At 43.8% G+C, this 25120-nt stretch overlaps 1 protein-coding gene and 1 long non-coding RNA gene across 2 annotated transcripts in view; one reads left to right on the forward strand and one right to left on the reverse strand.

The window, feature by feature from the left end:
- Positions 1-365: 365 nt before the first annotated feature.
- LOC106496171 (uncharacterized) lies at positions 366-3715 on the reverse strand. Its single transcript, XR_001294547.1, has 3 exons — positions 3395-3715; positions 3140-3302; positions 366-1053 (listed from the first exon to the last, which is right to left on the reverse strand). It is a non-coding gene; the product is annotated as an uncharacterized lncRNA (long non-coding RNA).
- A 5749-nt stretch (positions 3716-9464) lies between these two features.
- Positions 9465-25120, forward strand: part of VAMP2 (vesicle associated membrane protein 2) — a 45687-nt gene continuing 30031 nt past the window's right edge. The window contains exon 1 of the mRNA XM_067301483.1: positions 9465-9505. Within this exon, the coding sequence (XP_067157584.1) occupies positions 9504-9505 (2 nt within the window). The 5' untranslated portion in view covers positions 9465-9503. The remainder of the gene's footprint in view (positions 9506-25120) is intronic.

Here is a 25120-nt window from a genome sequence, read left to right on the forward strand (position 1 = left end):
CATTGTATATTGGCTAGTTGCCTTGCTGCTCTCCTCATTGCTGCTGGGTCCGTCCCTCCACGCGCTGTGAAGGGAACAGAGGCAGGCATCTCAAGGTGTGCAGTCCACTAGTGTGCTTAAACTGTGAATACTGTTTTATTCAGTGCTGCAACACAGATCTGAAACCTGAAGGAGGCTTAAATAGCTACTTTGTGAGTTGCTATTGTTATTGCTTCTCTTACGGAGAGGTGCTGAGTGATAAGTTAGACATTGAATGTCTATAAAAATTAAGAAATTCCGGAACAGAATTTGAGTGCATTCTGCAATTTTTGTGACTAGGGCAGCATTTAGAAACCCTTCCCCCCCAGTCAAATTGCACACTCATAACAGTTTAAAAAGAAATAAAAACTTTAATATTCCGGACCACAAACAACATTAAAACATACCTACACAAACAAGTGTAATACACTCAGTGGTTCTGCATTTAGGATTCACTTTCTCTTACAGAATGATGATCTAGTTCCCCTAGAAGAAAAAGAAATTTCTCTGAAGCTGTTGCTGAAACCATTCCTGTTCTTAGTAGCTGAAAAACTTTTAGCTCCTACTTACAAATCTTTGTTTGCAGAGTTTATATTAGTTAAATTAGTGAATACACATCTGCTACATATAGTAAGCATGAACTGCAGTATGGTTATAGTTGCTGGTGCTGCATACAGATGGTGCAGACTGATTGGATCCAAACTAGCATTTTGGTTGCAGTCAGGTACCAACAAGGCACCCACAGAAAGTCTTTAATCGCTTCTGTGTACTTGGTGGCTTTTTGTGATCCAGGTACTAGAGCTGACATGTCCTCCTCTGTCGTAGTGATCAAGCAGGCTGTGGGCAATGAAGCTGCTTTCCGAATGCAGTGTCTCGCATTTTCGGCAGACAAGGATTTCACATTTTGGACACATTTTCCCAGAGTGTGGTTGCCTTAAAGAACATATTTCTTCCCGTGCTGGCTTCAGCTTTTTGGAACCTTTCCTGTGTAAACATCTTCTCTTGTCTTCAAAAATCTGACTCCTTCCCTGAGGGCTAGAACCATCAGAGGAAAGAAAGGTGACAAATTTAACCTATAAATTTCCTAGTTGAATGAGATCAGAAACAATTAGTGTCTCATTTATGAACCCTCTCTGAGACTTTTCCTATGACACACTAGGAGCAAGTCCAATGTATGGTCACCTGCAGGGTACAGGAGTGGACAGATAAAGGAGAGTGAGTCTCGCTCTGGTGCTGTGATGACAGTAACCAGCCCTCAGTTTGGGAACCCGGAATTAATACAAAGATTGGTCACTTTAAACAAAACTGTAAAAACTCCTAAGTCAGCTAGGTAGATAGGAGCTTTCTACTCAGTTCTTTCCTGTGCAGGCTTTCTGAGGATGATCATGACATAAGCCCCAGGTATTTGCAAGAAGACAATTTTGTATATCTAAATTACAGGCTTCAGACCTAGCAGAGTTCACCTATACTGTCATAAACATTCTTTTTCTGCTTGCATGTACTAATATTATGCTGGCTAGTAGATAAGCACTATTTTGCTCTGATTTTGAATAGAGATTGAAAGGCTGGAAAAAAAGCACTGTTCAAATTATACCTTTTTTAAAATTTTTATGTAGAATAGTTCTTAAAAAATCAAGGCTCTAACCTGGATGTTTGCCTACAGGAGCTCCCAAATCAGTGCTGAATTGCATGACTAACTACTGCCAAGATTGTATAGACCCTGAGCATCTGAATGTTTTTAAAAACACTACTATTCAGTGTCTCTGTAGAAATACATCTGGTAAAGTCTAAAGACTCTCTCTCTTTCCATCAGTGTGAGAGTCCCATGGGAGAAGGTTGCTACATTACTGTTTTGCTTTTTTTGGATCAAACTGGGAAAAATCCTTATCTATCACTTCCAAATAAAGACCAAAGCCTAGAAAGCATGATTTTATTGCTTCAGTTGAACTTGTCTGCATCCAGAATGTGTGCTCCAGTGAAATTATGGAGAAAGAAGAAACTTCACAAACAGCTATAATTCACTAACTTTGTGGATGTTCTTTGCCCGTGTTTCCAATCCAGTTTCCTCCAGTGCAGCAACATATATTTCAAAGCAAAGCCCCTGGTATCAGTTATTCTGCAACTGGATCAGTGTAACTGAGAGAAGAATCTGTCTCCTGGTATCATTCCTGGCTAGTGTACTTTAATCTGTGTCAAGCTTGTGACCAGCTGCTGTGGCTATCAAGCTTAATATAGTTAGCTGAGTAATTGCTGAGACTTGCATGCACTTCCTGCTAAGACGGTAATTTTCTGCTAATTACCAAAGACAGACTCTTTTCAGGAGATCTGCATAGAAAACAGCTTTTGTAGTGGCTAAGGGAAGATGCTTTTTCAAGATCACCCCTAATTTTGTCATGATGCATATACTAATAACATCAAATAGGCAGACCCGAGAAGAGAGTTCCAGACCCCATAAGAATGGTGAAGATACCTCAAAGCTAACACATGTGCAAAGCAGTAATCTCAAGCTCAGTTTTACTTCTTTACTCACTTCAGTAAAAGAAGAAAGAGTTTTGCATTGCTGCTTTTTCTGAAAAGTAATAAGCGTAAAGGCACTATTATAGAAAATAAGCAATAATTATCTCATGACTCAAGAAAGGGGCAAGGACTAACTGTGTTGAACACTGATTTCAGGTGCTGCCTTTATGTTGCCACCACACTGTCAGGTATATCCTGGAGCTAGGGATACTGGTGCAACTGAAAACGTAACAGCATTCATCCTAGAAACACTGTCCTGGGTTGTCCCATCTGGCAGGGTTAGTAAGCACACAGAAGTATAGGGACACTGCTGCTCCTTCTCCCCTAGATCGGTGGGAGGAAGCATAGGGAAATGGCTAAAAGAAAAAAATGCAGACATGCAAGGTCAGGAAAATCTTAATTTCATACATACTTCTACCAGCAGCTTGCTAATTTTTAGGTCAAGTTGTTTAACTATCCCATAACGGTTTCCTTGTTTGTGAAATAGATAATACCGCAGAGGTAAAAAAGGTGTTTGTGGCTCTTTGAGAGGTGCTCTGGAAATATGTATAAACAAACTTCTTGGTTAAAAATGTATACAAAATATAATCTCAGGTATACTTACAGTTTATTCTTAGGAGACCCAGAGAAGAGACTCAGTCCAGAAAATCTTTTTTTAAATAGCCGCTCTCTCTTTTTCCGGCTGTGCTTCCCATCTCCTTTGCTTTCTTCTTTAAGGTCTTTCTTTCCTTTGTGCCAGCTCATCTTATCTGTCATAACAACAGCACCTGCTTAGATGAAAGCAGAAGTCTGAGTAGCTTTTCAAAACAGTATCTCCTTTACTGCACCTGCTAAAGTCTGGATCTGATCCCCTACAAACCTGGAAGTCCTGGTTATGCAGGAGGTTTAGAAGAGTTCAGTGAGCAGCCGCTTTCCATCAGATGAAGCAAATACCTGCTTTGAAAAATCCTGCAGACACAAGGCGACTCTGGATGTTCTTACTCCAATCACTGTTCCATGTAATTATGGAAAGTAGGCTTGGACATTAAATATAATGAATACTTTCTCCTATGTGCTCTCTTTCACGATTAGGCTAATTGTCGAAAAACCAGAAAGGAGGAGGCTCATTTGATAAAAGAACCAGGAGCCAGTGAAACTGTTTTGTGCAGAGAACAGAAACAGTCAAACAAATGTTGTGAGATGGAACAAACATCACAAAGCAAAAGCCAGAAACCCCAGAAGATGAAGAACCTACTGGGGAATTTTAGTTAAGGCTTGGAAATTGTTTCCTCTTTCTTTTGATAAAGCGTTTGATTAGTCTGCATTTCCGCGTTGCATTGCTCTGTCTCCAAGCATTATCCCTTTGGCCTCTCTGATTGAATTAGTCTCTCTGCTCTACATTTGATAGTTAGTAATTGCATTAACTTTTGGTGGATTGTCTTGGAGGGTAGTGTTCACCCCCTCCTGATCACTGGAAGCACTTGGTCTCTTTCTACCTATCTCTTGTTCAAAATATTTTCCATGAATCATATTCTAAAACAAGCCACACAAATACATTTTGTAGGATTAAAAAATAAATGTGGCAACCATTCTGAACTGTGCACTCTTCTGATTTTTACCCTCATCTCACCTCCCCCTGCCTTTAAATCAGTCTTTTGAGTGCAGTTCTCCATAACTAGTTCTTACAGAAGGATATACACAGGCAGTAGGATCTTGCTATGCAAATTCTTTATGGGATTGGACCCTAAAACAGTCTTTCACTGTGTTATTTTCTTTTTTTTTACCAAAAACATAAGTTGACAGATATTAACAAGAAGTTGAAAATACCTAGAAGGGGCAAAGTGTGACCTGCTCTCACTGCTCGTGCTTGGTAACGCAAGACCCAGCTTTCTAGCAGAACCTAAGTAAGTTGCACCTACTTCTCCCACAAAGGTAAAAGAAAAGTCTTTTTTATGAAAGATTACAAACAGTTCACTGACCCATATGAGGATGCAGTCCCTGAAGAATTACTTCACTATTGAAGAATGAACAAAAGTTTTGAGTAAAAGAAATGACACACATCAAAATTAAGAGACTTGCCTGCAGTTCTTAATTTGTGACAAAATAATCTGCAAGTTCAAGGTCTATTTTGGGCATACAGTAGTGTTGAGGTGAAGCTTTGCAGAACAGATCAATCTTTGGCTAATAAAAAGCAGCAGCTGAGGAGGCAGGAATCTACCTCACCTTTCAGAAGTGAGCTTCAAAGGCTTCTCACTGCAGGATCTTTCAGTACTAATTCCTCTTGTCTGAAGGATCAAGAAAGGAGAATGTAACACTGAAAGTACAGATGTAAGTATATGGAAATTGGTGATCAAGAATAGAAGATGCACAGAAGGGGTCTTTTCTAAAGTCTGCTAGTCAATAAGAAAAACTGCTTTGGTCATATATTGTATACTATTTAATTTGTTTGCTTTTTATAGATGTAGTTGTGTGACTATGTTCGGTGTCCAGTGCAATTAATTTTAATGATGTCAAGGGAATTTCTTCTATACTTTAAGCTAAGTAGGTGCTTAAATGTGTTACCAGTTCAGAAGATTTGAATACCTGGTAATATGAATAATTGATTTCTTTGTCTTGCTTTTCTTTCTTCCCTGCTTAAATCTTGTGAAATTTGGCTACTATCACTTTCAATATACTGATTAATTGCCCTTTTTTTCATACTTAGCAGTAGCAATAATGGCGCTTGTTTTTGTGAGCTGAAGTAACCAAAAGCAGAGCTAGTCCCAAGACTTACTTTATTACATTGTCAGTCCATAAGCCTACACATTTCATAGTGACTCTTTAATACAGGGATCCTACTTGAAGATCTGGGAGAAAATGATTTTTCTTCAGATGAAACAACTGAAGATCCCATAACAGCAGTGGACAGCATTTTCAAGAACCTTGGTGCTGTGTCTGTAGGTTGTCTCTAGTTAATCAGAAGGAAGGTGCACTACATGCAGGACTTCACATGTCAAAAGCAACTTGCGCTGCTGTTTGCCAATGATTCTTTTATCCCTGGACTACAGGAGCAGCCGATTGGTCCCTCTGTAACTGCTGCCATATTTGTAAATCTGATCTCGGCACCAAAAATGAGTTACGGATGGGGTTAAAAAAGCAAGTTAGAGATGAGACTGACTCTTTCTGCTACCCAGGCAGGTTTAAAACACAAGAAACTATTTTCCATAAGCAGAGCATCTCTGCAGCCATCCTTCTAATTGCAGCAGCACCCATAAACTCTGACCCAGCTGAGATTCCCTGGGGTGAAAGAAGAGCACGTACAGAACGAGGAGCAAAATTTGTGCCAGGGACTGTCATGCAAAGTCACAGGGCAAAGGATGTGTGATGGGAAAGGTGGTCTGGAGAGAGGAAATGACATGACTAGCAAGCTGGGAAAGTCTGTGCCAGATTTCTCTGGATCCACAGGACCCAGCTTTTCTGAGCCTGTTCTGTGTCTTAAATTCTGCCTTTTTTTTTTTTAAGCTGTTTGGACTAATTCTGATCATATTCTTTTTGTCACCACAGGGTGTCTCTGCATCTCTTCATACACCAAAAGGCTTTGGTAGCCTTGAAAGACAAGCTGCAATCCCTTTTGAGGGAATGTAGGGCTAAAGGAAAATGTCCCCCAGCTCAGCTGTGGATTTTCTCTAGGATCGTGAGCCTGCTTGGATTGGAGTGATGATGCCTCCATCAGCTGGTGGGAATTTCTTCTCTAGCAAGTAAGGCCACAGCCTAATGATGTGTTCAGCTGGGTTTTAAGCGCTCCCCCCTACAAGGTACAGGAAAGCCGTGGCCACATGATGGGGAGCAGTGATCTCGCATGAGCTCACTGGGCTGCTGCAGTGTTGTGTTCCCCCTGGGCTGACACGCTCCCTGCCCACGGGGCAATCTCCCTGTCCCCTTTTAACTTCATGCTTATACAGGTATCTTCTGTCTTCCTTCAGTCAGGATAAAGCTGGCATAAAGTCAGCATAAACACTATATCATACACTCTGGATAATTTGACAGAAATATAGCTGTGTGCTTCTACCAAATGTGGATCGAGCTAGTTCCTCTATTATTAAGGCCAGACCAGTACAAGAATTCAAAAACACTTGAAATACATGAAGTTGGCTACTAAGAGTTCATGAAACAGGGCTGCATTAAATTTTGTTTACCAGATTATGTGACCATTCCTATTGCCTAATTCTCTCTTCCTGATGAAAAACCTCAGAAATCTGAGAGTGGAATAGGCTTCATTTGCATAGGTGTTAAGTTGTTGATTGTGTATTGCTGTTCCCCACAAATGCATGAGCATAACAACTCTGCTGTTGGAGCAGATGAAAGCCTTGCTCATTACACTTTAGTTTGCCTCTCTAACTGCCCCTAATATACTAATCAAGTAGTGTTTAACTTGGTAGTTACTTACACAGTTACCTCTGTCTGGAGTACAGCCCTGCTGCTGCAACCTTTTCCATGTGAAACTACTTGAGGAATGGAAAAAAGGAATAGATGGTCTAGGTGAGAGTTTTCTTTGTGTTAATAGTATTAGAAAATGAATTCAAGGGTTGAAATGAAACATAGATCCTCCCAGACCTACAGCCAATCCTCAACAAAATGTTTGTATATTAAAACTGTTTTATGTTGGGTTTAGTGTTTCACAGGGAGTTGTTCTGGATTTTGTTTTGACTCTTTCTAGCTTTGTGGTGTAGCCTCAATAGTTGCTTGCTCCACTCTCCATATGGTAGCAATTTGAAGGGATGCAATAGAAGGGGCAAGAAGATGTAGACAGCAGGTCCTTGAGTACCAGGAGCTCCTGGCCGCACTGGCTGTGCATGGCCTTTCAGCTCCGCAGCTTCCGAACAGGTCTGGGGTTTTAGGAGTCAGAAGACAATGTGGCTGGCGGTCCTAATATTGGGCTTAATCCTATAAACATGTGTTGGTGTGTCTATACGCTATAGAGGTATCACATAACTGTTTCTTTATCTAAGGTATCTGAAAAGTAAACTCTCCTCAGGAGGAAAGAGCAGCGGAGGAGTTAGAGTTGAGAAGTGCTGAGCTGACAGGTCTGAGGATGGATAAAACTTAAAGCTGGTCAGGAATCCTGCCAAAATGGCTTTTCATTAGGGTATGTCAATTTGTTGAAACTCCAGCTTTTCATAGAGACAGTCCAGTTTGAACTGTTTTTTACATCGGGGAAGGTTTCTCAGGACCAGGCTGTTACAGGTGTGAACACCATAGGTGATCAAATGCACAGTTTCTAGGGACTGGGGGATGAGGCCAGATGTAGAAGACTAAGGCTGAAAGCCCTGTCCTACGTGATATTTATTTATTCATGCAAATAAGTAGCTCCAGTAGGAGAGACGGGCAGAACCAGCCTTCAGTTAATGGTAGATAATAATGAATCTAACACAATGAACAAACTAGTGGAGAGCAGAGGGAAGGGGAAGAGCGGTGCCTGGGACTGGCCCGGCAGGCTGTCAGCATGGACTTGCTCCGAGACGTGTCCCATGGATCCCAAGGGGCTGGTTCCCCTCGAGAGCTCATGGTCGAGCGCTTACCTCTGAATCAGGCTGTGTTCCCATCTGCACCTGGCCTGAGGAGATAGCTGTGTGTCCTAATACCTGGGCTGTGTACCACTGCTGTGGGTGTTCTCACACTCCCCACTTGCTTTTTCTCTCCATGAAAACCCTCAGCTGACATCAAGTTCAGCAGCTGAGACTGATGTTTTGCTCATGCCTCTCATGCAGACCTCTACCTCTGCCTGCTGCTTTGAGGAACAAATTGTTGTTTCTTTTGTTTCCAACACCCAGGAAACACAGAGAGGATTTGATTTGATGATGCTGATGTATTTTATCTCCAAGACAACCAAGATTTGGGGTCTAGATACTCATAAAAGCTCCTCCGTGTTCTGGGTAAACCCTTCCCTTACCTGGGTAGATACCTGTTCTTTAAAGGCTTATGTTAGCTCTCCTTGGAATTGATGGGAAGTTATTGAAGGCTGTGACTTGCGGAGGTCCCCTCTAAGTAAAATGAAGCAAGGTATCAGTGTGGGGCAGTAAGATTAGTTGCTGCTACTTTAGAAAGCAGCTGTGTAGACTTTCTTCTCCTGTGGCCTCTGTTTTAACTTGGTGGGCTTGGCTCAAGGACACAGGAGCATGTTCTGCTTCAGGAGAAGTTTTGCTGTGTGCAGGAGGGTTGCTAACATCAGTGAAGGGGATTCAAGGAGGAGATGAGATACCTGGATCTAGGTTGGGTGGGGGGTGAAGGCTGCAAGAAATCAAAGCCAGGAGCATGGAGACTTGGCAACCACTGTATTTCCCCTCTGAGAGACAATCAGATAAGACCGAATGGTCGGTCTAGTAGCTTATCTGCCCCTGATTTTCCTGTACGTTATGTGTAGGGATTTCAGTGCTGACAACAACTGTTGATTTCTTTTTTTCAGCCACAAGCACTCACGCATGGCAGCACAGCCTGGGCTGTAACAGCTCTCCTGCTTTCCTTTCTTTTTATTAATATTTTTTTTCTTGTTCCTCTCCGCTTTGGAGGGGGGGCAGAGGAAGACAGTGGCACAGACACAGGAGGGTTTTCTGAGCACGCCCCGCCGCGGGTCCGCCTGTGCCCAGCCGGCCCGACCGCGCCCCGGCGCGACGCTTGCTGCGGCCGGGGGCGGCGGCGGCGGCGGGCGGGGGCTGCCCGGCGCGGAGGGGAGCGGAGCGGAGCGGAGCGGAGCGGAGGGGAGGGGAGGGGAGGGGGCGCCCCTGCCGCCGCCCGCCCCTGCCGCCGCCCGCGCCGCGCGGCGCAGGCGTGCTCGGCAGCGGCCGCCCTCCGCCCCGCTCCGCACCGCACCGCGCCGCGCCGCTCCCCTGCCCTGCCCTGCCCTGCCCTGCCGCCTCCGCGCCGGCGCCCGCAGCAGCGCAGGGCTGCGAAGCCGTCTTGACCGGCGAGCAGAGGCAGCAGCGCGCAGCCGGAGCGCCCGGCGGCGGGGAACCATGTGAGTGCGGGCGGGGCGCGGGGGGCCGCGGGGCCGCCGCTGCCCGCGCGAAGTTCCCGCAGCCGCGCCGGGCGCGAGCGGGGCCGCCCGCGGGGCCGGGAGGGGCCGCGCTGCCGCTTCCGAGGCGGCCCGGGGGGGGGGGCGCGGAGCGGGGCGCGGAGCGGAGCCGCTGGGGGCGGCAGCGCGGCGGCGCCCGCCCGGCGGCGGGGGCAGCTTGGGGTAGCGCTCAAAGGGGAGCGCAGGGCCGAGATGCCCAACAGGTTCCCGGCGGCCTGAGTCGCTCAGCGGCGCTGATGCGCGGCCGCGGGTCTGTCTGCTCTCGGTGTTTAGTGAAACGTTCTCTCTGCTGTTAGCTGTCTGGTCGCTTCAGCCTCGCCATATCCAGTACCGATGGCTTCCTGACAGCAGTGCTGGGTACTAGTGTGTCACTTGGTGTTTGCATCTCTTTAAATGCCTCTTCCGAGTCTTTACTCAGCATTAATGAAAGCATTAACTTTCTCTGCTAGACAGTGACAAAACCCCCAAAGTCGCGTATCCCCCCTTAAATCGGGGATATGCTAGGGTAAGTAGGAGTCCATCTGACTCACGTTCATTCACGTAAGGGTTTAAGAATTCAGGTAGCTAAATGCACGATTTTACTATCATCTCAATTCATTGCTCATTCCCAGCAACTCCTAAGGGATAGGCAGAGAAAATGTCCAAAACAAACAGTCACTCACATGGAGTGCTGCAGAACATAAAATGGGGCCAAATACCTGCGGGTATTGTGTGGTGTAGGAGGAATCAGAGCTCTGTTGATTCAGACGAGATAAGGAGTGGAACCAGTCTCAGAAATCTATTTTTAAATGACTTTTAAAATATTTCCAATAACCTCTTCTTAAAGGGTTTTTAAAAATAGAGTCTACTATCACACATTCTGAAAGCTGTTTTTTTCTTTAATGCAGTTTCCCATATAACATTTTAGACGATAAGCTTTAGTCCATGTTGTCTAAATTGCTTCCAAGCAGAGAGCTGTTTGGAAGTCAAAAACCAGCATATAAAAGAAGATGCCGTATGTAGACACTGAACTTGATTTGGCAAGAGCCAATTCATTGTATGCTTTTGTTGCTGTGCCTCGTTGTGTATGTAGCAAGAGCCAGATGATGACATCAAATACTTCTATTTGTATGTGAGCTGTTCTTCAATGATTAATATAAGAGTTTGCTGCTGCAGTATTATAGAATCTAAGCTGTTCAAACACAAGGCAGTAATTCAGACAATGTTTAACTTAACCCATGTGCATTTCAATCTTGCCATATTTCATGAGAATGTTTGTAATTAATAGCAGAAGGGGTGATCTGATGCTAATAGGACTTGGCCTTACTTCTTCTGTGGAGGAATTGCATCAGACTTCTGATAGGATTTAGAAAAAAAAAAGGGAAGGAGGTTTTTGTCTGTTTTGGTGATACAGACTCTGAGTTTGATAGTCAAAACAAAGCCAAGACAAATAAGCCACTGGTCATCTGAAGACCTTGTAACTTGGAAGTGTCAATTGGCTTCTGTTTCGTTGCCAAATGGCGTAATGAAAACTTTTCTGGAACTTCTGCGTGAATATCATGTCCCATCAGCTTCTGAATTACTGAGCACACCAGAGATAAATGTGTATTAGCTACTGACTTGTAGCAGCAGCTACAGTTGTAGTTCACTGGACTATGGAAAGTAATTGCTAGTGAGCACCAAATACTCTGTAGAGATTACTTCTCCTCTTGCCCTCATCTACAGAGTATTGTAAACGCCGGCACTTCTCACGTGCATATACAGCCGTGTACGTGAGCCAGGACGCTGTGTCTCCAGCTGGTGTGAACTGGAGCCAGTGGGAACTCCGGTGCTGGGTCCAGTGACAGCTCCCTCTATCGGGGTGCGCTGTCTTCTAACGCAGCTTATAGGGAGTGCTTTGGGAAGAGCACCACAACACGGTGAGTATGTACTGATATTCCCAGAATACTTTTCCCACTTCCAGTGAATCAAGGCTTGGGAGTTTCTGAACCAGAGGAGGTTTTTTTGTGTTTCATGACTCCCAATGGATTTTGCTGTTATTCTTTCATGAAGGTATCCAGTTGCTCCAAGCGCAATGTCTTGTGGCAAGGAGCTCCACAGCTGGGCTGTGCACAGTGTGAAAGCCATTTGCTGTTGGTTTTGAGCTAGGAGATGGCAAGTTCTGCCTGATCTCTTACCCTTGTATTGCAAACCAGTGAACAGTGTTCTTTATTCACTGTCTTCTCTGTGATGCACGATTGTATATCATTCCAGCAAAGCTGCACTGATTTACATCAAGTGGGAGTCTGTCCCTGTGGTCTCTATCACAGTGAGTACAATCCAAGGCTGGTACGATACGTTTGGTCAACAGACTTCTTTCACCTTGGTTGTAGGCACATAAGACAAAGTTGGGGTATAGAAAGATTGAATGAAAAGAGAGGGACATAAGAAGGATCTAAAGGGAGGGTTGCTTCGCTGTGCAGCTGGGAAGGTTTTTCCAGGTGTAAGGGAAAGGAGCCCAAACCTATTTGGAGGAAATGCAAGGAGCAGTGAAGGGAGTTGAGAAGGAAATGGTGCTCAAAGCGGAGGTGCTTACAAGCTTTGTTTATCTGTGGAAAATATTCTAACAGCAGCAGGTGAAGTGCATGGTTTTGTTTCTATTATAATGGTCACATCTCAATGGGTAATTATATATAATAGAGGCTCATGGCATCATGTCATCTGTTGTTTACAGATAGGTCAGTGACCAGACAGCAGGGTGCCTTTGATTACATTAACCCAGTACGAATGAGCTCTATTGTAGGGTACAACTTTTGTGAGACAAGCAGCAAAGCAAGGCACCTGGCTCTCCCGGGGGGCAGAGTTGCCTGACTGTATCCCGTTCCTAGGGGTAGCTGTGTAGTGCTTTCTAAAGAACCCTTCTGCCTGTTTAAGAGCAGCCAGGAGTATATCCTGGAGGGGATGGATGGGATTAAAATGGTTGCACCATTCAGTTGTAATGAATCTGTTTTGGTTGAATTTCTGTTCAGCTTCCCTGAAAGGAACGGAGTTGCTATGGACTTCTGCTGTTAGTAAAGCAGTTCTTAGACCTCCTTGTGTGGGCATAATTTTATGAAACTTGTCAAGGAGCTTTTGCTGATCAAAAAAGAGAGGAGATAGAAAAGAGGAGGTAGGGCTGCCTTCCTTAACCTGCGCTTCCCTTGCCTCTGCTTGTACTGATCAGCTGAGCCAAACCTCAGTACCGCTAGCTGCACAAGACTTGGGGAGTTGAGTGGCTGGTGAAAGGGGGACACCCAGAGCATAAGTGGAGGGGTGAGTTTTGTAAGTAGCAGAGCTGCTCCGTGGTGCTGATAAGTGTCTGTTTCTTTAGAAATATGTTCCAGAAGAGTCACAGAAACCTGTGGTGGCAGGAAGACTTGGGCCCAGGGGAGTTCTCAGGGTTTCATATCTCAGGGCCAGGTGCCTCAGGCCCAGAGAAGCTAAATTCAGTCTTGGCATTTTCTGATGGTTTCAGGGTTTTGTAGCCATGATTCACACAAGCATAGCTACAAAGGAGTAGGGTTTTTTTCTCACTTAAGGGATATAATGGACTGTGTAGTGAAAATAACCAGGCTGCACTCAGTGGAGTGGAGCTGGGCAAGTGAGAAGAGAGTGTCGAGAAGGGGAGAGGGCCCCATCTCCACCATGGTTTTATACTGGCTCTTGTTTGCTGGCTCTAAGGTTCACAGCTCTGAGTAAGAGCCCTGAACTTAAGGGCTTTAGGAACTGTTGTTTAGCCTGCTGCTTGGAGACATCAACAGATGGAGGTGTGTGTTTGGTTCATTGCTTGCTTCCCTTGATTTCCTCTTTGTGGTACCATGCAGTCAGGGATCTTCTTCATGTGTTGCATTAGAAATAAAGACTTCCAGCTCACGTTAAGCATTATTCCTGATACACTCCCTTGCCTTTTGAAACAAGGGTGGCCTGAGTAGGCTGGAAATCTTTCGGAAATTTGGATGATGTGTATTTAGAAGAGTGAGAGATCAAACTGAATGGTGTCTTCATGGCCTTAGCGAAGAAAATAGTCCCGGAGTGGGAACAACTGGGAGTTGTCTGTGACAAGTACAGACAAAGTTATTATGTTTCTTTAGAAACATTCTTGAAAACAGGCTGATGTGAGGTAGGTGACATCCAAATAAATTTAGTTCAGTGGTCCCTTTCTTTGTGACTTAGTGCTTATGCATTCTGCTGTGCATCAGCCGTAACTTGTTAGTGTTGACCTCCAGGCAAGCTGTATCGATAGCTCTAGCTACAGAATGACTTATGGGACACTTAAAGTGGCTGTGGTGGAAGCTGAATCAGTCTGCCAAAGGTGCATTTCCGCATTTTAGATGCTATTTACACAAGCACAGGATTCAGCGAATTAAGATCTTGTTGAAAAATGGATATTTAGGCCGTAGAGCACCAGGCAAATACATGTTCATGTGCATGTGTATGTATGTTCCTGGATGAGGAGGCAAAGCTCAAGAAAGGAGACTGTGCCCTAAGCCTGTTTTCCCCCCCGTCTCTCCACCACCCTCCTACCAACACGTGGAGAATGCAGAACGCGTGGAAGGTTCTCATGGACAGCTTTATCCAAATGTGCATAGTGCCCTGGAAGGAGCAGTACAAACTGTCCCAAATAAGTGCAAATTGACTGAACTGCTGACCTTAGGCAATTACAACTTACAGAGAGAATATCCTCCTACCTAACGTCATTCAGTGCTTTCTACTGTCATCAGTCGTAGCCATTACCAGCAATTAACGAGGCTGGTGTGTTTTAATGATGCAATTGCTTTTTCCCTGATGCTTGTACTTGAGCCCTTTCAATTCTTTTCCATTATCCTTTGAACAACCACAAAATGGTCGCAAGGTATTTTTTTTTAACTGCTGAATTGCGGCAACCTTATGTTTTTCTGTGTGAATTAGTAACTGATGGAAATAGATGTGTCTGTGCACTTGTGAGTGTTATGTCACTTGCAGTTACATCACAGCTGCTGCACTGGGTCAAATAATTGGAATGGAGGTTCCTGACCAAACGATCTGAAATACCTGATCAAGTTCCTTGATCTCTTCAGATGCAAAATTTAATGAGAAATATGCAGAAAAGGGAAAATCTTTCTATCTTAGAGTAAATAAGAAAGAAATTTAATTTATGAGGTGGCAACTTACGTCTGCTAGACTCAGTATCACTGGGTCAATAGTGAACTCTTCCAGAAAATAGTCTCCTGTGATGATGATTTGGAAGATCAAAACCACATTGTTTCAAGAATATATTTTTAAGTACATTCTAATCTATTGCAGTGTTCTCTATATGTAAACCAGTAACAATATTAAGTCTAATGCTGTCATTGCGTATTTAGTTTGCTTGTGTTTTGGAAGCATCAAATAGTTGACAATTCATGTTTATGAAGAGTTAGGGCTGTGAACTTCTTTAGAGTTCTCATTATTATAAAACATGCCAAACACCATGCAGAATTGAGACAGGCTTTGTAAGGAGCTGGAGACAAAAAAAAAAAAAAAAAAAAAAAAGAATTGATGCGCAGTGGAAAGATACCACAGGCTGTGATGTGTCCTGCTTCATCAAATGGCGTCTAAGTATGAAAAACTCCTTATGTCATCTACAAGAGTTGAATAGAGTGACAGTCTCTGTCCTGGAAATACAGTGTTAGATGTTGTACTGAACTGCTTTTGGTGCATGATACTGGATGGATGCTGATTTTTCTTTTAAGATGCTCACACCAGAACTGGATGGCAATTTACATGAGTGAACTTTTAAAATTTTAATTGCAAAATTTAATTGGAAAATTGAACAGTGTTAAAAATGTAATCTTTGTAGGGAAAAGGTTTTTCTGTGAATTTCCTATTCTGGGTGGGGAAAATGTGTTAAATTAGGAAATTATAAAAATGGCTTCTTTGAATTCTTTGAAATGAAGTTGCAAAATTTGTTTTTCAATAGCTTCTAAATTTAAGGGACTGTAGTGCATATGTTCAGGAGAGATGCTGGAAGAATCGACTTTGGAGATATTCAAAACCCAATTGGACTATGTCCTGAGCAACCTGCTGTAGCTGACCCTGCTTTGAACAGCAGGGTTGGACAAGACTATCTCCAGAGGTCCCTTCCAGCCCCAACCATTTTGTGTTTCTGTTTCAAAAGGTCAGTCAAAAATGAATATGTTAAAGTCAGTGACATTAACATTTGACTCCTTCCCAAACATTCAAGATTTCAACTTTTCATCCAATCTGGGATGGAACTGATGTGGCAGGGGGAGAGGAAGGATTGATTTGGTTTTGTTTCGCAAAATTTTCAACTCCTGTAGAATGGGAAACTCATCTCCTGCCCAGCAACAGCACAGAAACAGGCTTATACCTGCATGGGACAGCTGAGTCCAGTAGAAAGGAACCTGCCAAAGGCTGCGCGTGGTAACTTGGTAGCACTTCCGTCTTTCACTGTTCTCATTGGTACCAGCCTCTCTCATGACCTTTTACTTTTATTTATGGCTTCAACCCTTTGGTAGTGAATGCCACATAGGTACCTGTAATAGAAAGGAAAAACATACGGTATTTGGGAAGAAAGAAAATGTGGGAGATTAAAAAAAAAAAAGAAGTGCAGATCACTACCCCCAGAACCCATTATTAAATCTGGCATGAATGCAAATGCTTGTATTACTCCTACAGAGAGCAAAACCCAAATGCCCTGCAAGCTAGCTTCCTCAACTTCTATATTCAATGCAATCTCCTCTAGCTTGATGTCTGCCTCCATCTCTCTATACCATATCTTGCAGTGGTAGTTTGGAAAAATCTCTCATTCTGTTCCCCTGTTCATGCTGTCTTGCTAATGCAGAGTGTGTGTGGCTATGTTTATTAAAGCCATATGTGCTTGTGTCCAGCTGCATGACAGAGGAGAAGCAAATCTCAGTATGTCACGTGCAGTGCCCTGAAAGGGACAGGTGGTAGGGCAAGTGTAAGGTCACCACCAAGGAGTGGTGGGCTGGCCCTGACAGGAGCTGTTGTGGCCCACTGCTGCAGAGCTGTGGCTCTTGCAGCTCAGGTTGCAACAACTCCTTCCTTTAGTTCTGGCAATGGTGTGTTTAATCTCCGGTTTATCTAGCTGTTGAATTAGCTGTGCTGTGCACTATGGTAGTGTTCCTTCAGGGAAAGGCTGTGGAGGTGGGTCCCCCAGCTGTGGAGCTGTACGGGAGCTCCACAGATAGTGCTCCTTACATCCATGCCTGTAGCTGTTACCTCTTCGCCCTGGGCTATCATAGGCAGGACAAATCTATAGCCCAGCGTCTTCCCTGTTCCCCCCTCCTCCAAGGCCTCCTCCCTCAGCCCCAATTTCATGCGCCTCTGGAGAAGAGGTGAGGAGTGAGTTTTCCCCGTGAACTTTGTGAATTGCAGATCTTGCATCCATGCATTTCTTCATTCATTCATTGCATTCTTGAATTCATGGTTCAACCTTCAAAAGGAGCAACACATCCAAAGTGCTGAGCCCTACTGAAACGTGGGTGCCTATGTGAGAGCACGTGCAGATCTGTGAGAGAAAGGGCTTGGGAACTGACTCTATATGCTTCTTAGCACCTCCTCTGCACCCGCAGAAAGGCCAGGGTGCTGGCTCCAGGGGGAGACTGGTAATGAGCTAGTTGCCCTTTTAGACACTTAGGTCCAGAGTCAGGTCACGTGCCAGCTTTCTAGAAATACATGGGTCCTGGTAAAGCTTTCCTAGAAACTGTGAAATTCATTAGTTGTTCCAAAATCCACTTGTTATCTACTTCAGGAGGTTAATGGTTAGAAATTATATTTGTTCATTTGAGTTCACATATAAAAATAGCTCTGCATTATCATGCTGGTGAACCTGGCCCTACTCAGGGTCTTAATTGCAGTGTGCTGCAATAAGGCAAAGGGTACTGCTGCTTGACAGTGCAAACCTCATCTGCTGTCATCCCCCAGCCGTCAGCACAGCCTGTTGCATGGAAGGGTTCCTGTCGCGTGGGAAAGTACCTCAGTTTTGGAGTTCAGAGGGGAATTATAAGGCTGGACATTTCTTGCTGCTCTCTGTAATCCTGAACACTGAAGAAGAAAAAAAAAAGACAATCGCAGGTAGTCACACTCACACATGTTTTTAGGTTGATCTGTGGGAAAGCTTCCTGAATTCTTGCTAGATTTACTGGTAACTCCAAAATGGCTCCATCTTCTCTTTTCCTTCGTGTGTCTCCAATAGTATCAGTTTCCAGTGTGTGCACAGGGAATAGCTGCACCCAGTAGCTGTCACCCTTGGTGACAGTTCTGGTGGGGAAAGGGGGAGGAAGGCATAGAAACAAACAACTTTAATCAGTTGCAGAAAAAGCAAAGTTGTCGTCTACCCGGAAAGGTGTAGAGCGCTTTGTGCTATCACTGAGCAGCTGAACTGGTTGTCACTTTGTGCAGAGGAGCTGAACCTCCCGAGTGGGATCAAATTTTTCATAACAGTACCACGAGATATATGGACTTGCTCCGTGGTAAAAATGCAAAAATCCCTAAACAGGCATCAAGTGGAGCATCAATAAACAAGACTGGCCGAGTGACCTTGCATCCCTTGTACGGGGTGGGAGTGGTAGATGCTGCAGGCCTGATGTGCTAGGACTGGTTGCAGGTAATTCTCTGGGCAAGTTGCAGGGCAACAGGCCGGTGTGCAAATGTGGCGTTGTTTGTTTCTATCACAAGTGCACTGAGTGAGAAAGCAGTCCTTCCAGCAGGCTTTGGGTGTCTCGTTGTTTCCTACACTTCTAAAGCGGACCCGTGTTTGACAATTACTCATAGGCCATCAGCTCATCTGAGACTTCAAGGCCAAATTTTCCGAGCTGGTAGGAGAGCTGCTGCTGAGCCTCACTGCTGACTGGGGCCTGGGAGAGCTTGGTTTGGGAGAGGATATTGCCAGGATGAGTCAGTGGATATCTTCCTGGAAGCAGTCGACAGTCTGGATATCCCGAGCGTTTAGCAGAGATCCCACCTGGCTATAAAAGTCTGGTTCTGAAATGTTTGTCATCTTCTTTCCAACAAGGAGCTGTACAATCATTCCCTGACAACTGTGATATTGTCTCCCACACATATATGAAGATCACACAGTGACGTTTTTCAGCAACTTTGTTTACTAGATGATACAAATACAGAAATATCTCAAGTCACTTAACATTTTGATGCAATTCTATCTTTGCATTGAACATTTTAGTGCAGTTCTGTCTTTGCACTGAACATTTTAGGGAGACTAGGAGAAGAGGATGGAAAGGGAGAATATATTGGCATGTTGACACTGAACTGTACATTTTTCACGTCAGTTCCCAATTACTTAATGTAAATGAAGCAGCATGGCATCTTGTATTTCATCTTCATAACTGAGTGGCTACAGCACAAAGGGAAATTCTTAGCTAAAGCTAAGACCTTTGCAATAGCATGTTCATTGCCTTTGTTCTGATGCTCACTTAGCTCTAAGGAACAATAAATGGATTTGTTTTTAAGTTCTGTGCTGAGACTGAAATGCTTTAGCAGTAGAATGGTCTTCTAATAGAAGCCATGTTTGACAAGTGCTTCTCTTCCTCAACACCTAGCTGGCAAAGCCAGTTATGAACTATGCAAGTTGATATTTTTCTCTTTGCTGACTCCTAGAAAGTTAATTGCTGAGGATCTCCTTCACCATGGTTTTAGAAGTAGGCCTGTTTTCAACCGTCAGCCCTCTCCCCTCCACCCTCTTTGCTTCATGAGCAGCCTGGATGGTGCCACTGGAGGGGCAGGCCCTTTGGCTTGGAGTACAGCATAACAGTTACAGAATGGCCCATCCTCGGGGTGGGGGGCTGGAGGCGCTTAACGGGCCAGACAGTGAGCATGGAGGGATCAAGAGGGGACCTGCACCTTGGTAAAGGGAATATCATTCCCATGGAGAGGAGCAGAGGTCCTCTCTCAGATGCTCTCATTCCTCTGTGCTGCCAGTGAACAAGAGGTACTGAGATCGTGGTGTAACTTGCTGTAACCTTGGAGTAACCTGTAGTTCTCTTAGGAAGTAGAAGAACTCCAGAAACCTCAAGTTTGACTACACTGAATGATTGCTACTATTGAAGACCCTTAGAAGATTAAGTGCTATCCAGCAAAGGGAAAAGGAGTCCAAGAGGTCATACCTGTTTAGGAAGCTAAATCTCGAATCCTCAGAGGCAACATGACCACTGGCTCTAGATCAGGCCCATGATTTCATGCTTCGTTCTGGCTGAGAGCTTAATTGATGTGTACAAAATAGCTTCACTCTGAGATGCTGCAATAGCGTAGCATAACTTGATGGAAAACTCGAACTAAAAAAAAGTAGTGGTTCAGGAGGTACGTCCAAGTGAATTAAGCACTATGTACTTTGAGTAAACTTAAAATATCCCAAAATGTTGCAAAACGTTTAACAAGTTAAATTAAATGAACATTCAGCTAGTCACTGGTTAAAACTGCACTACTTCTGTTCTGCTGAGTGTGTGATAGTGCTTGTGTCTGGGTTTGTTCTAGTGCTGCTCATCTAGAGGACTGAAATTGGTTTACAGCATAGGCAGCTGTTGCCCCTAACCTGGACCAGAGTGGGTGTACTTTGGTGTCTGAATATAGATGACAACTCTAGTGGAAAGGATTTTCTCAAAGGCTTATATTTATTTCTGTGATCTTTCTTTTGTTCTAAAACTGTGCAGGTTGCTTATGGGATTATGCATGCAAATAGTGAAGAAGGGGCTTGGTAAAGATTTCTCTGTATCTTTAAAAAAAAAAAAATGTCCCCTGGGATTCAGGATGAAAAAAGGTGCAGTGAATGAGAAACTCCTCTCGTTCAGAGGGTGGTGGGGAAGTACTGTGAGCTCCGGACAGGGATAGCAACGTGGCAAGTGGATGGGGAAGGGGAGACAAATGTGAGTGTTTACGCTTGCAGCCTGCTGCCTCGAGCCAGCAGTCTCTTGAAAGCACCGGTGACATAAGTCTCCGGCAGCCAGGTGTCCTAGGCGGTGACTCACACACTCAGTACAGTTTTCTGTTGTTTTCACTGAGGTCCCTTGTTGACCTGCAGATGGTCTGTCTTGAAATCTGCCTTCCACTGTGACTTCCCAGAGGTGAATGTGACTTGTCTGCCTGTGTTTGAGACTTTCATCTTCCTGAGGCTGCTTGATTTCAACATACAGATTCACTAACTACAGTTAGCAAACTACAGTGTATCGGCTACAGCTCCAAGTGATGGAGAGCTATTAGTCTCACCGCCCCCTGGAAATAGCCTTCTTTCAAACCTGTACCGGGATGGTCGTGTGCTATTCTGGGCTCTGACAGCAGCACCATATCAAACAGAGGCTGTCAGTGGTGACAGAAAACAGGACTGCTTAGCTCCCTGGTGTCATCAAATAAACGAAGGGAATCCCTCTGCTCTGAGCTACAATTTCTTTTAATCTGGTCAAAGCAGAATAGTCTGTGTCTATTCTTCCTGGCTGTCTCTCTGAGAGAATAAACTACGCAAACTTGGCTTCATTTTTTCATTAGGGATAAGACTGGTTGTAGGCTGAGATCAGAAGCAAGTTCACTTATGGTTAGAGTATTTGAGGAATTAAGGTGAGGACCTCATCTCCTTCTTATGCCAAATAAAACTTCTGAATTTCAGGAAAGCCCTTGCGTTTTCTGTGCTGCCTGGCTCCAACCATATAAATCCTTCTCTCAGGAGCAGGGATTGTCAAGGTGGAGAAGGCTTCTTTTACTTTGATCTCACCTCACATCTCAAAGTGTGGCATCACAGATGCCTCAGCATATGCAAAAATACCGTGCATGGCACATGAGAGATGGTGTGACCTCTGAACAGTCCAAACAGACAGCCCTATACTGACTCTTCTTAATGGGGACTTGAAATGTTACTTAAAGATTTCTCTCTCCAAAACTCTCTTTATTAGCTAGTAGGACTCTAGGTATTCTTGTCATCAATATGCAGAGGTAGAGAGATGGTCACGCTGAGCCGTCCTTTCCCTGCTCCCAGCAGAAAAGCTCTCTGGACCAAGGCCAACTGGCTTTGTTTGCCTGAACACATCCACTGGGAGTACGGTGAAAAGAAATGGGAACTGAAAATGAAGCAATGTGAAAAGTGTCCCTATGTAGTGTTCACGCAGGAAGCATTACCTGGGCAACACCATTGATTTCACTGCTAACACTAGTCTGTCAATGAGACCTATAGTGGGGCTGAATCAGGGATCACATGTCTTTGGGGTGGAGTAGGTTGTTTCTGCTTCCTTTTTACTATAATATGACTGCAGTGATTGAGCCAAGAGGATGCAAGAATAAACTGGGATGTAGGACAGCACAACCCACTGCTATGTTACACATCACACAGTCTCACTGAATTGCGCAAAGAAGGAAATTAGTGCTGATTCTATCCTCCTGTCTTCAAAGTGGAATAAAGAGAGGATATAGTTGGCTCTCCTTTTCCTTAAAAAAGAAAAAAGAAACAGAAAAAAATGGAGACAAAGAAAAAAGACCAAGGACTTCATTTTGTGACCTTTCTGCCCATGTAAATGGGGGGGACTTTGGAACTGGGAATTCTGATAGCTACTGCCATAGCCAAAATCAGGTGATTCTCAGGAAGGCTGTCCTTTACTTTTCCAGAATAGAGTGTATTTTATATTTCCAAGTACAACACTGACTTAATATTGAACTGCTCTTGAGTATCTTTAGATGGATGCTCAGGATGTTTAACTCAAAAAGATCAGAAAGACAAATAAGTTGACCTTACAAAGATTATGAGAGAAGATATTAATACTCTGTGAGAAATGCGAGATTCGTAGGTGAGAAGATATTCAGCGCTTGAACAAACACCTCTCCCTAGGAGCATGCAGATTTCTTCAAATTGTCAAAATTTTTAATGACAGCTGCTTTGTGCAAATGGGTATAGATAGGCACTATTTAGATGTTTTCATGATGCCGTGCAAGAGCTATTCTGCATATGGATGTTATGATGCAAAGCATGTTCTACTTGACAACTCAGTGTTTTGCTTTTTCTTTAGAAATTAAATCCTGAGAGGCTGGTATTTTTTCCATGCGCATGCATTAGATGGCTTGTTTGGGGATAGGCAATTTGTTTTGTTTACATTTGTTTATTTTTCAGACTATCTAAAACAGAGAAGTTGTTGACAAATTAAAAGGTTGGAATTCAGCCTCCCATTTTAGGGCTGCCTCTCCGGTCCACTGGGCTGGACTCTCGTCCCAGTGCACAGGACCTGGATTTGCAGAGTACTGGTTTCTTCTCAATACTGCTTTGCTTTACACAGGATGTGTTGTTGGTGCATACCTGCTGTATCTGGAGGTATCCTTCGTAGCAACTTTAATGACAACAAAACAGTAACAAGTATTTTAAAACACTTTTCTCTGTTTCTCCAATGCTATGGACTAGATTTCATAGAGAGCCAACGTATGGCTATTGGCTGCATGGGAATTAGGCCTGCTCATACAAGATGAAGGCTATGGACTGTATATTGTCATGCTAGATGGAAGAGGATGCACCAAGCATCTTTCTCATTCTTTCTTGTCACCAGACTATAATATTCAGGTAAGTAGAGTAAACTGGCTCTTGGAACAGCCATAGTAGCAGCCATATATTAGCCATATATAGTTAGCTGAATTCAAGAGAAATGTGTAGATGGCCAGTGACCCCAGGTCTCCCACGTCTGGTACACCAGGGAAAGCAGCAACGTGGGCCAGAGGAGAAGGTGGTGATTTGAAAACTCGAGTGAATGGACCGGGTTGAAGACCCCTTGAAGAGAATGTGAAAGGTTTCCCTCTGAAAACACCTGTTTGCCAGACAGCATTTTTAAATGGGGGAATAAACAGTGAGTTTTAATTAGGGTAATGGTTTTAATAATCAGGCTAAAATCAATCAAAATACCCCTCTGTATTTTAAAGTCAGTGGGACTGGCAACCTGGGCACTGCACAGATTTGTACCATATAAGCATTGACAAGTGGACCAAAGAATAATTAAAATCTTGTTGTAAAACTAAGACAATTATAGCCATCGTATATATTTTACTGATTTTTTTTTTCCTTCAGAATTAGCAGCTGCTTAATGGGAATTAAGAGAGAAGATAGAACATCCTGGTTTAAACTGAGTAGGCATAAGTGGGTAAAAATGATTTACGTCGTTCTCTTAAATGCTGGTGATTGTCCCAGAGCTTTAATGAATGCCTTCCCTTTGCTGATGTCGTCCCAATTTGGCTCATGGAGTTAAGTTAGTGTGGGGTTCTGTCTCCATCACAACACCCCAGAAACTGAGCTTTTAAAAGAAGTTGAGGCTTCCGTCCTTTTCCTGAATGTTTCTTCTCTCCAAGTACTTGGAAACAGCCTGCAGCAGCCCTTACTCACTGTTCGGCTGGGAAGGTGGCCTCAGGGTGGTGGCTTCTGCTAAAAATGTTTTTTTGTAAGCCCTGTAAGTGTGGCTCGCATTCAGCGGTACGCAGTAAATACCAGGTACCTTGAGAGAAGAACAGAGGAGCAACTGCTTGTAATAGCATGATGTGGTTAGAAGGAAGGATGTTCAGGTCCAGTGAGGTTCATGTAGGGAGAAGTGGGTTGCTGGGGTAAGATATAACCATCTCTGCCTTGCTCTTTCCTCCTTGCTGCCTCCTTCACCTTTGATCTGTGACTAACTGTGACTACCTTTGCTCTTCTCTGACTACTCGGCCTCTTAATACCTCTTGTGGAGAGAGTTGCTGCAACAGTGTGTGCAAGATGTCTTTTAGATTTTTCATCAGGGGTCAAATTCACCTTGTGCCATAAGGAGTTTGTGCCCAGCTCACTGCTAATTTGAAATTTGATTTCTTAATTTAAAAAAAAAAGTCATGTGTAGGGAATGTAGAAGCTATGGACTTACAGGGAAAATGTCTTCTCACTGGAAAAGACCTTTGAAGACAGAAAATAAATTCCTATGAAAAGATTAAAGCACATGAGGTTAATGGGTTATGACAGGTTAAAAAAAAAAAAGATTCAAACATAAAAGCGGGAAATAGAAAATAATGTTGTTTTTCTGGAAGACAGAGGCTAATTAGATGGCTAGCTAAGTACTTTAGATTATACGCTGTAGCTAAAGGGCTGTAAGTGAGAATAGTGGGTTCTTTCCTCATACCTTGCACAATCTCCACTGAAATGCAATGCTGTGTGGAGGCGGCCTTGGAGTTGTAGTCCCGAGTTCCTGTTCCAATGAGGTGCTCTCCACCACTGGACTGCAGCCTAATGCGTCCTGTAGCACGTCCAGACCGTCTCAGATTGATGTGAGACTGGTGCAATTGTAATGACTCTTAAAGTCACTTTAATAGTCTGTTAAGCTCCTGGTAGGGTCAAAAATATATGCTATTTGTCAAAGAACGAAAGGGAAGGATCTTCTTGGTGACCTAGGAAATGTTCACAGGTGAGGAACTCTGAAAAAAACGTTGCTTAGATTCTTATTATCAAATATCCGTACTGCTCTAGGTATCTACGTGCCTCCTCCGTTGCTGCTTCACAATCGTGTATTTACAGAAATAGAAACAGAGAGCTACCATTCAGGCACAAAGACAGATCCTCCAAGACGT

This window comes from Apteryx mantelli, chromosome 9 (genome assembly GCF_036417845.1).
Source record: "Apteryx mantelli isolate bAptMan1 chromosome 9, bAptMan1.hap1, whole genome shotgun sequence".
NCBI classification, from domain to species: domain Eukaryota; kingdom Metazoa; phylum Chordata; class Aves; order Apterygiformes; family Apterygidae; genus Apteryx; species Apteryx mantelli.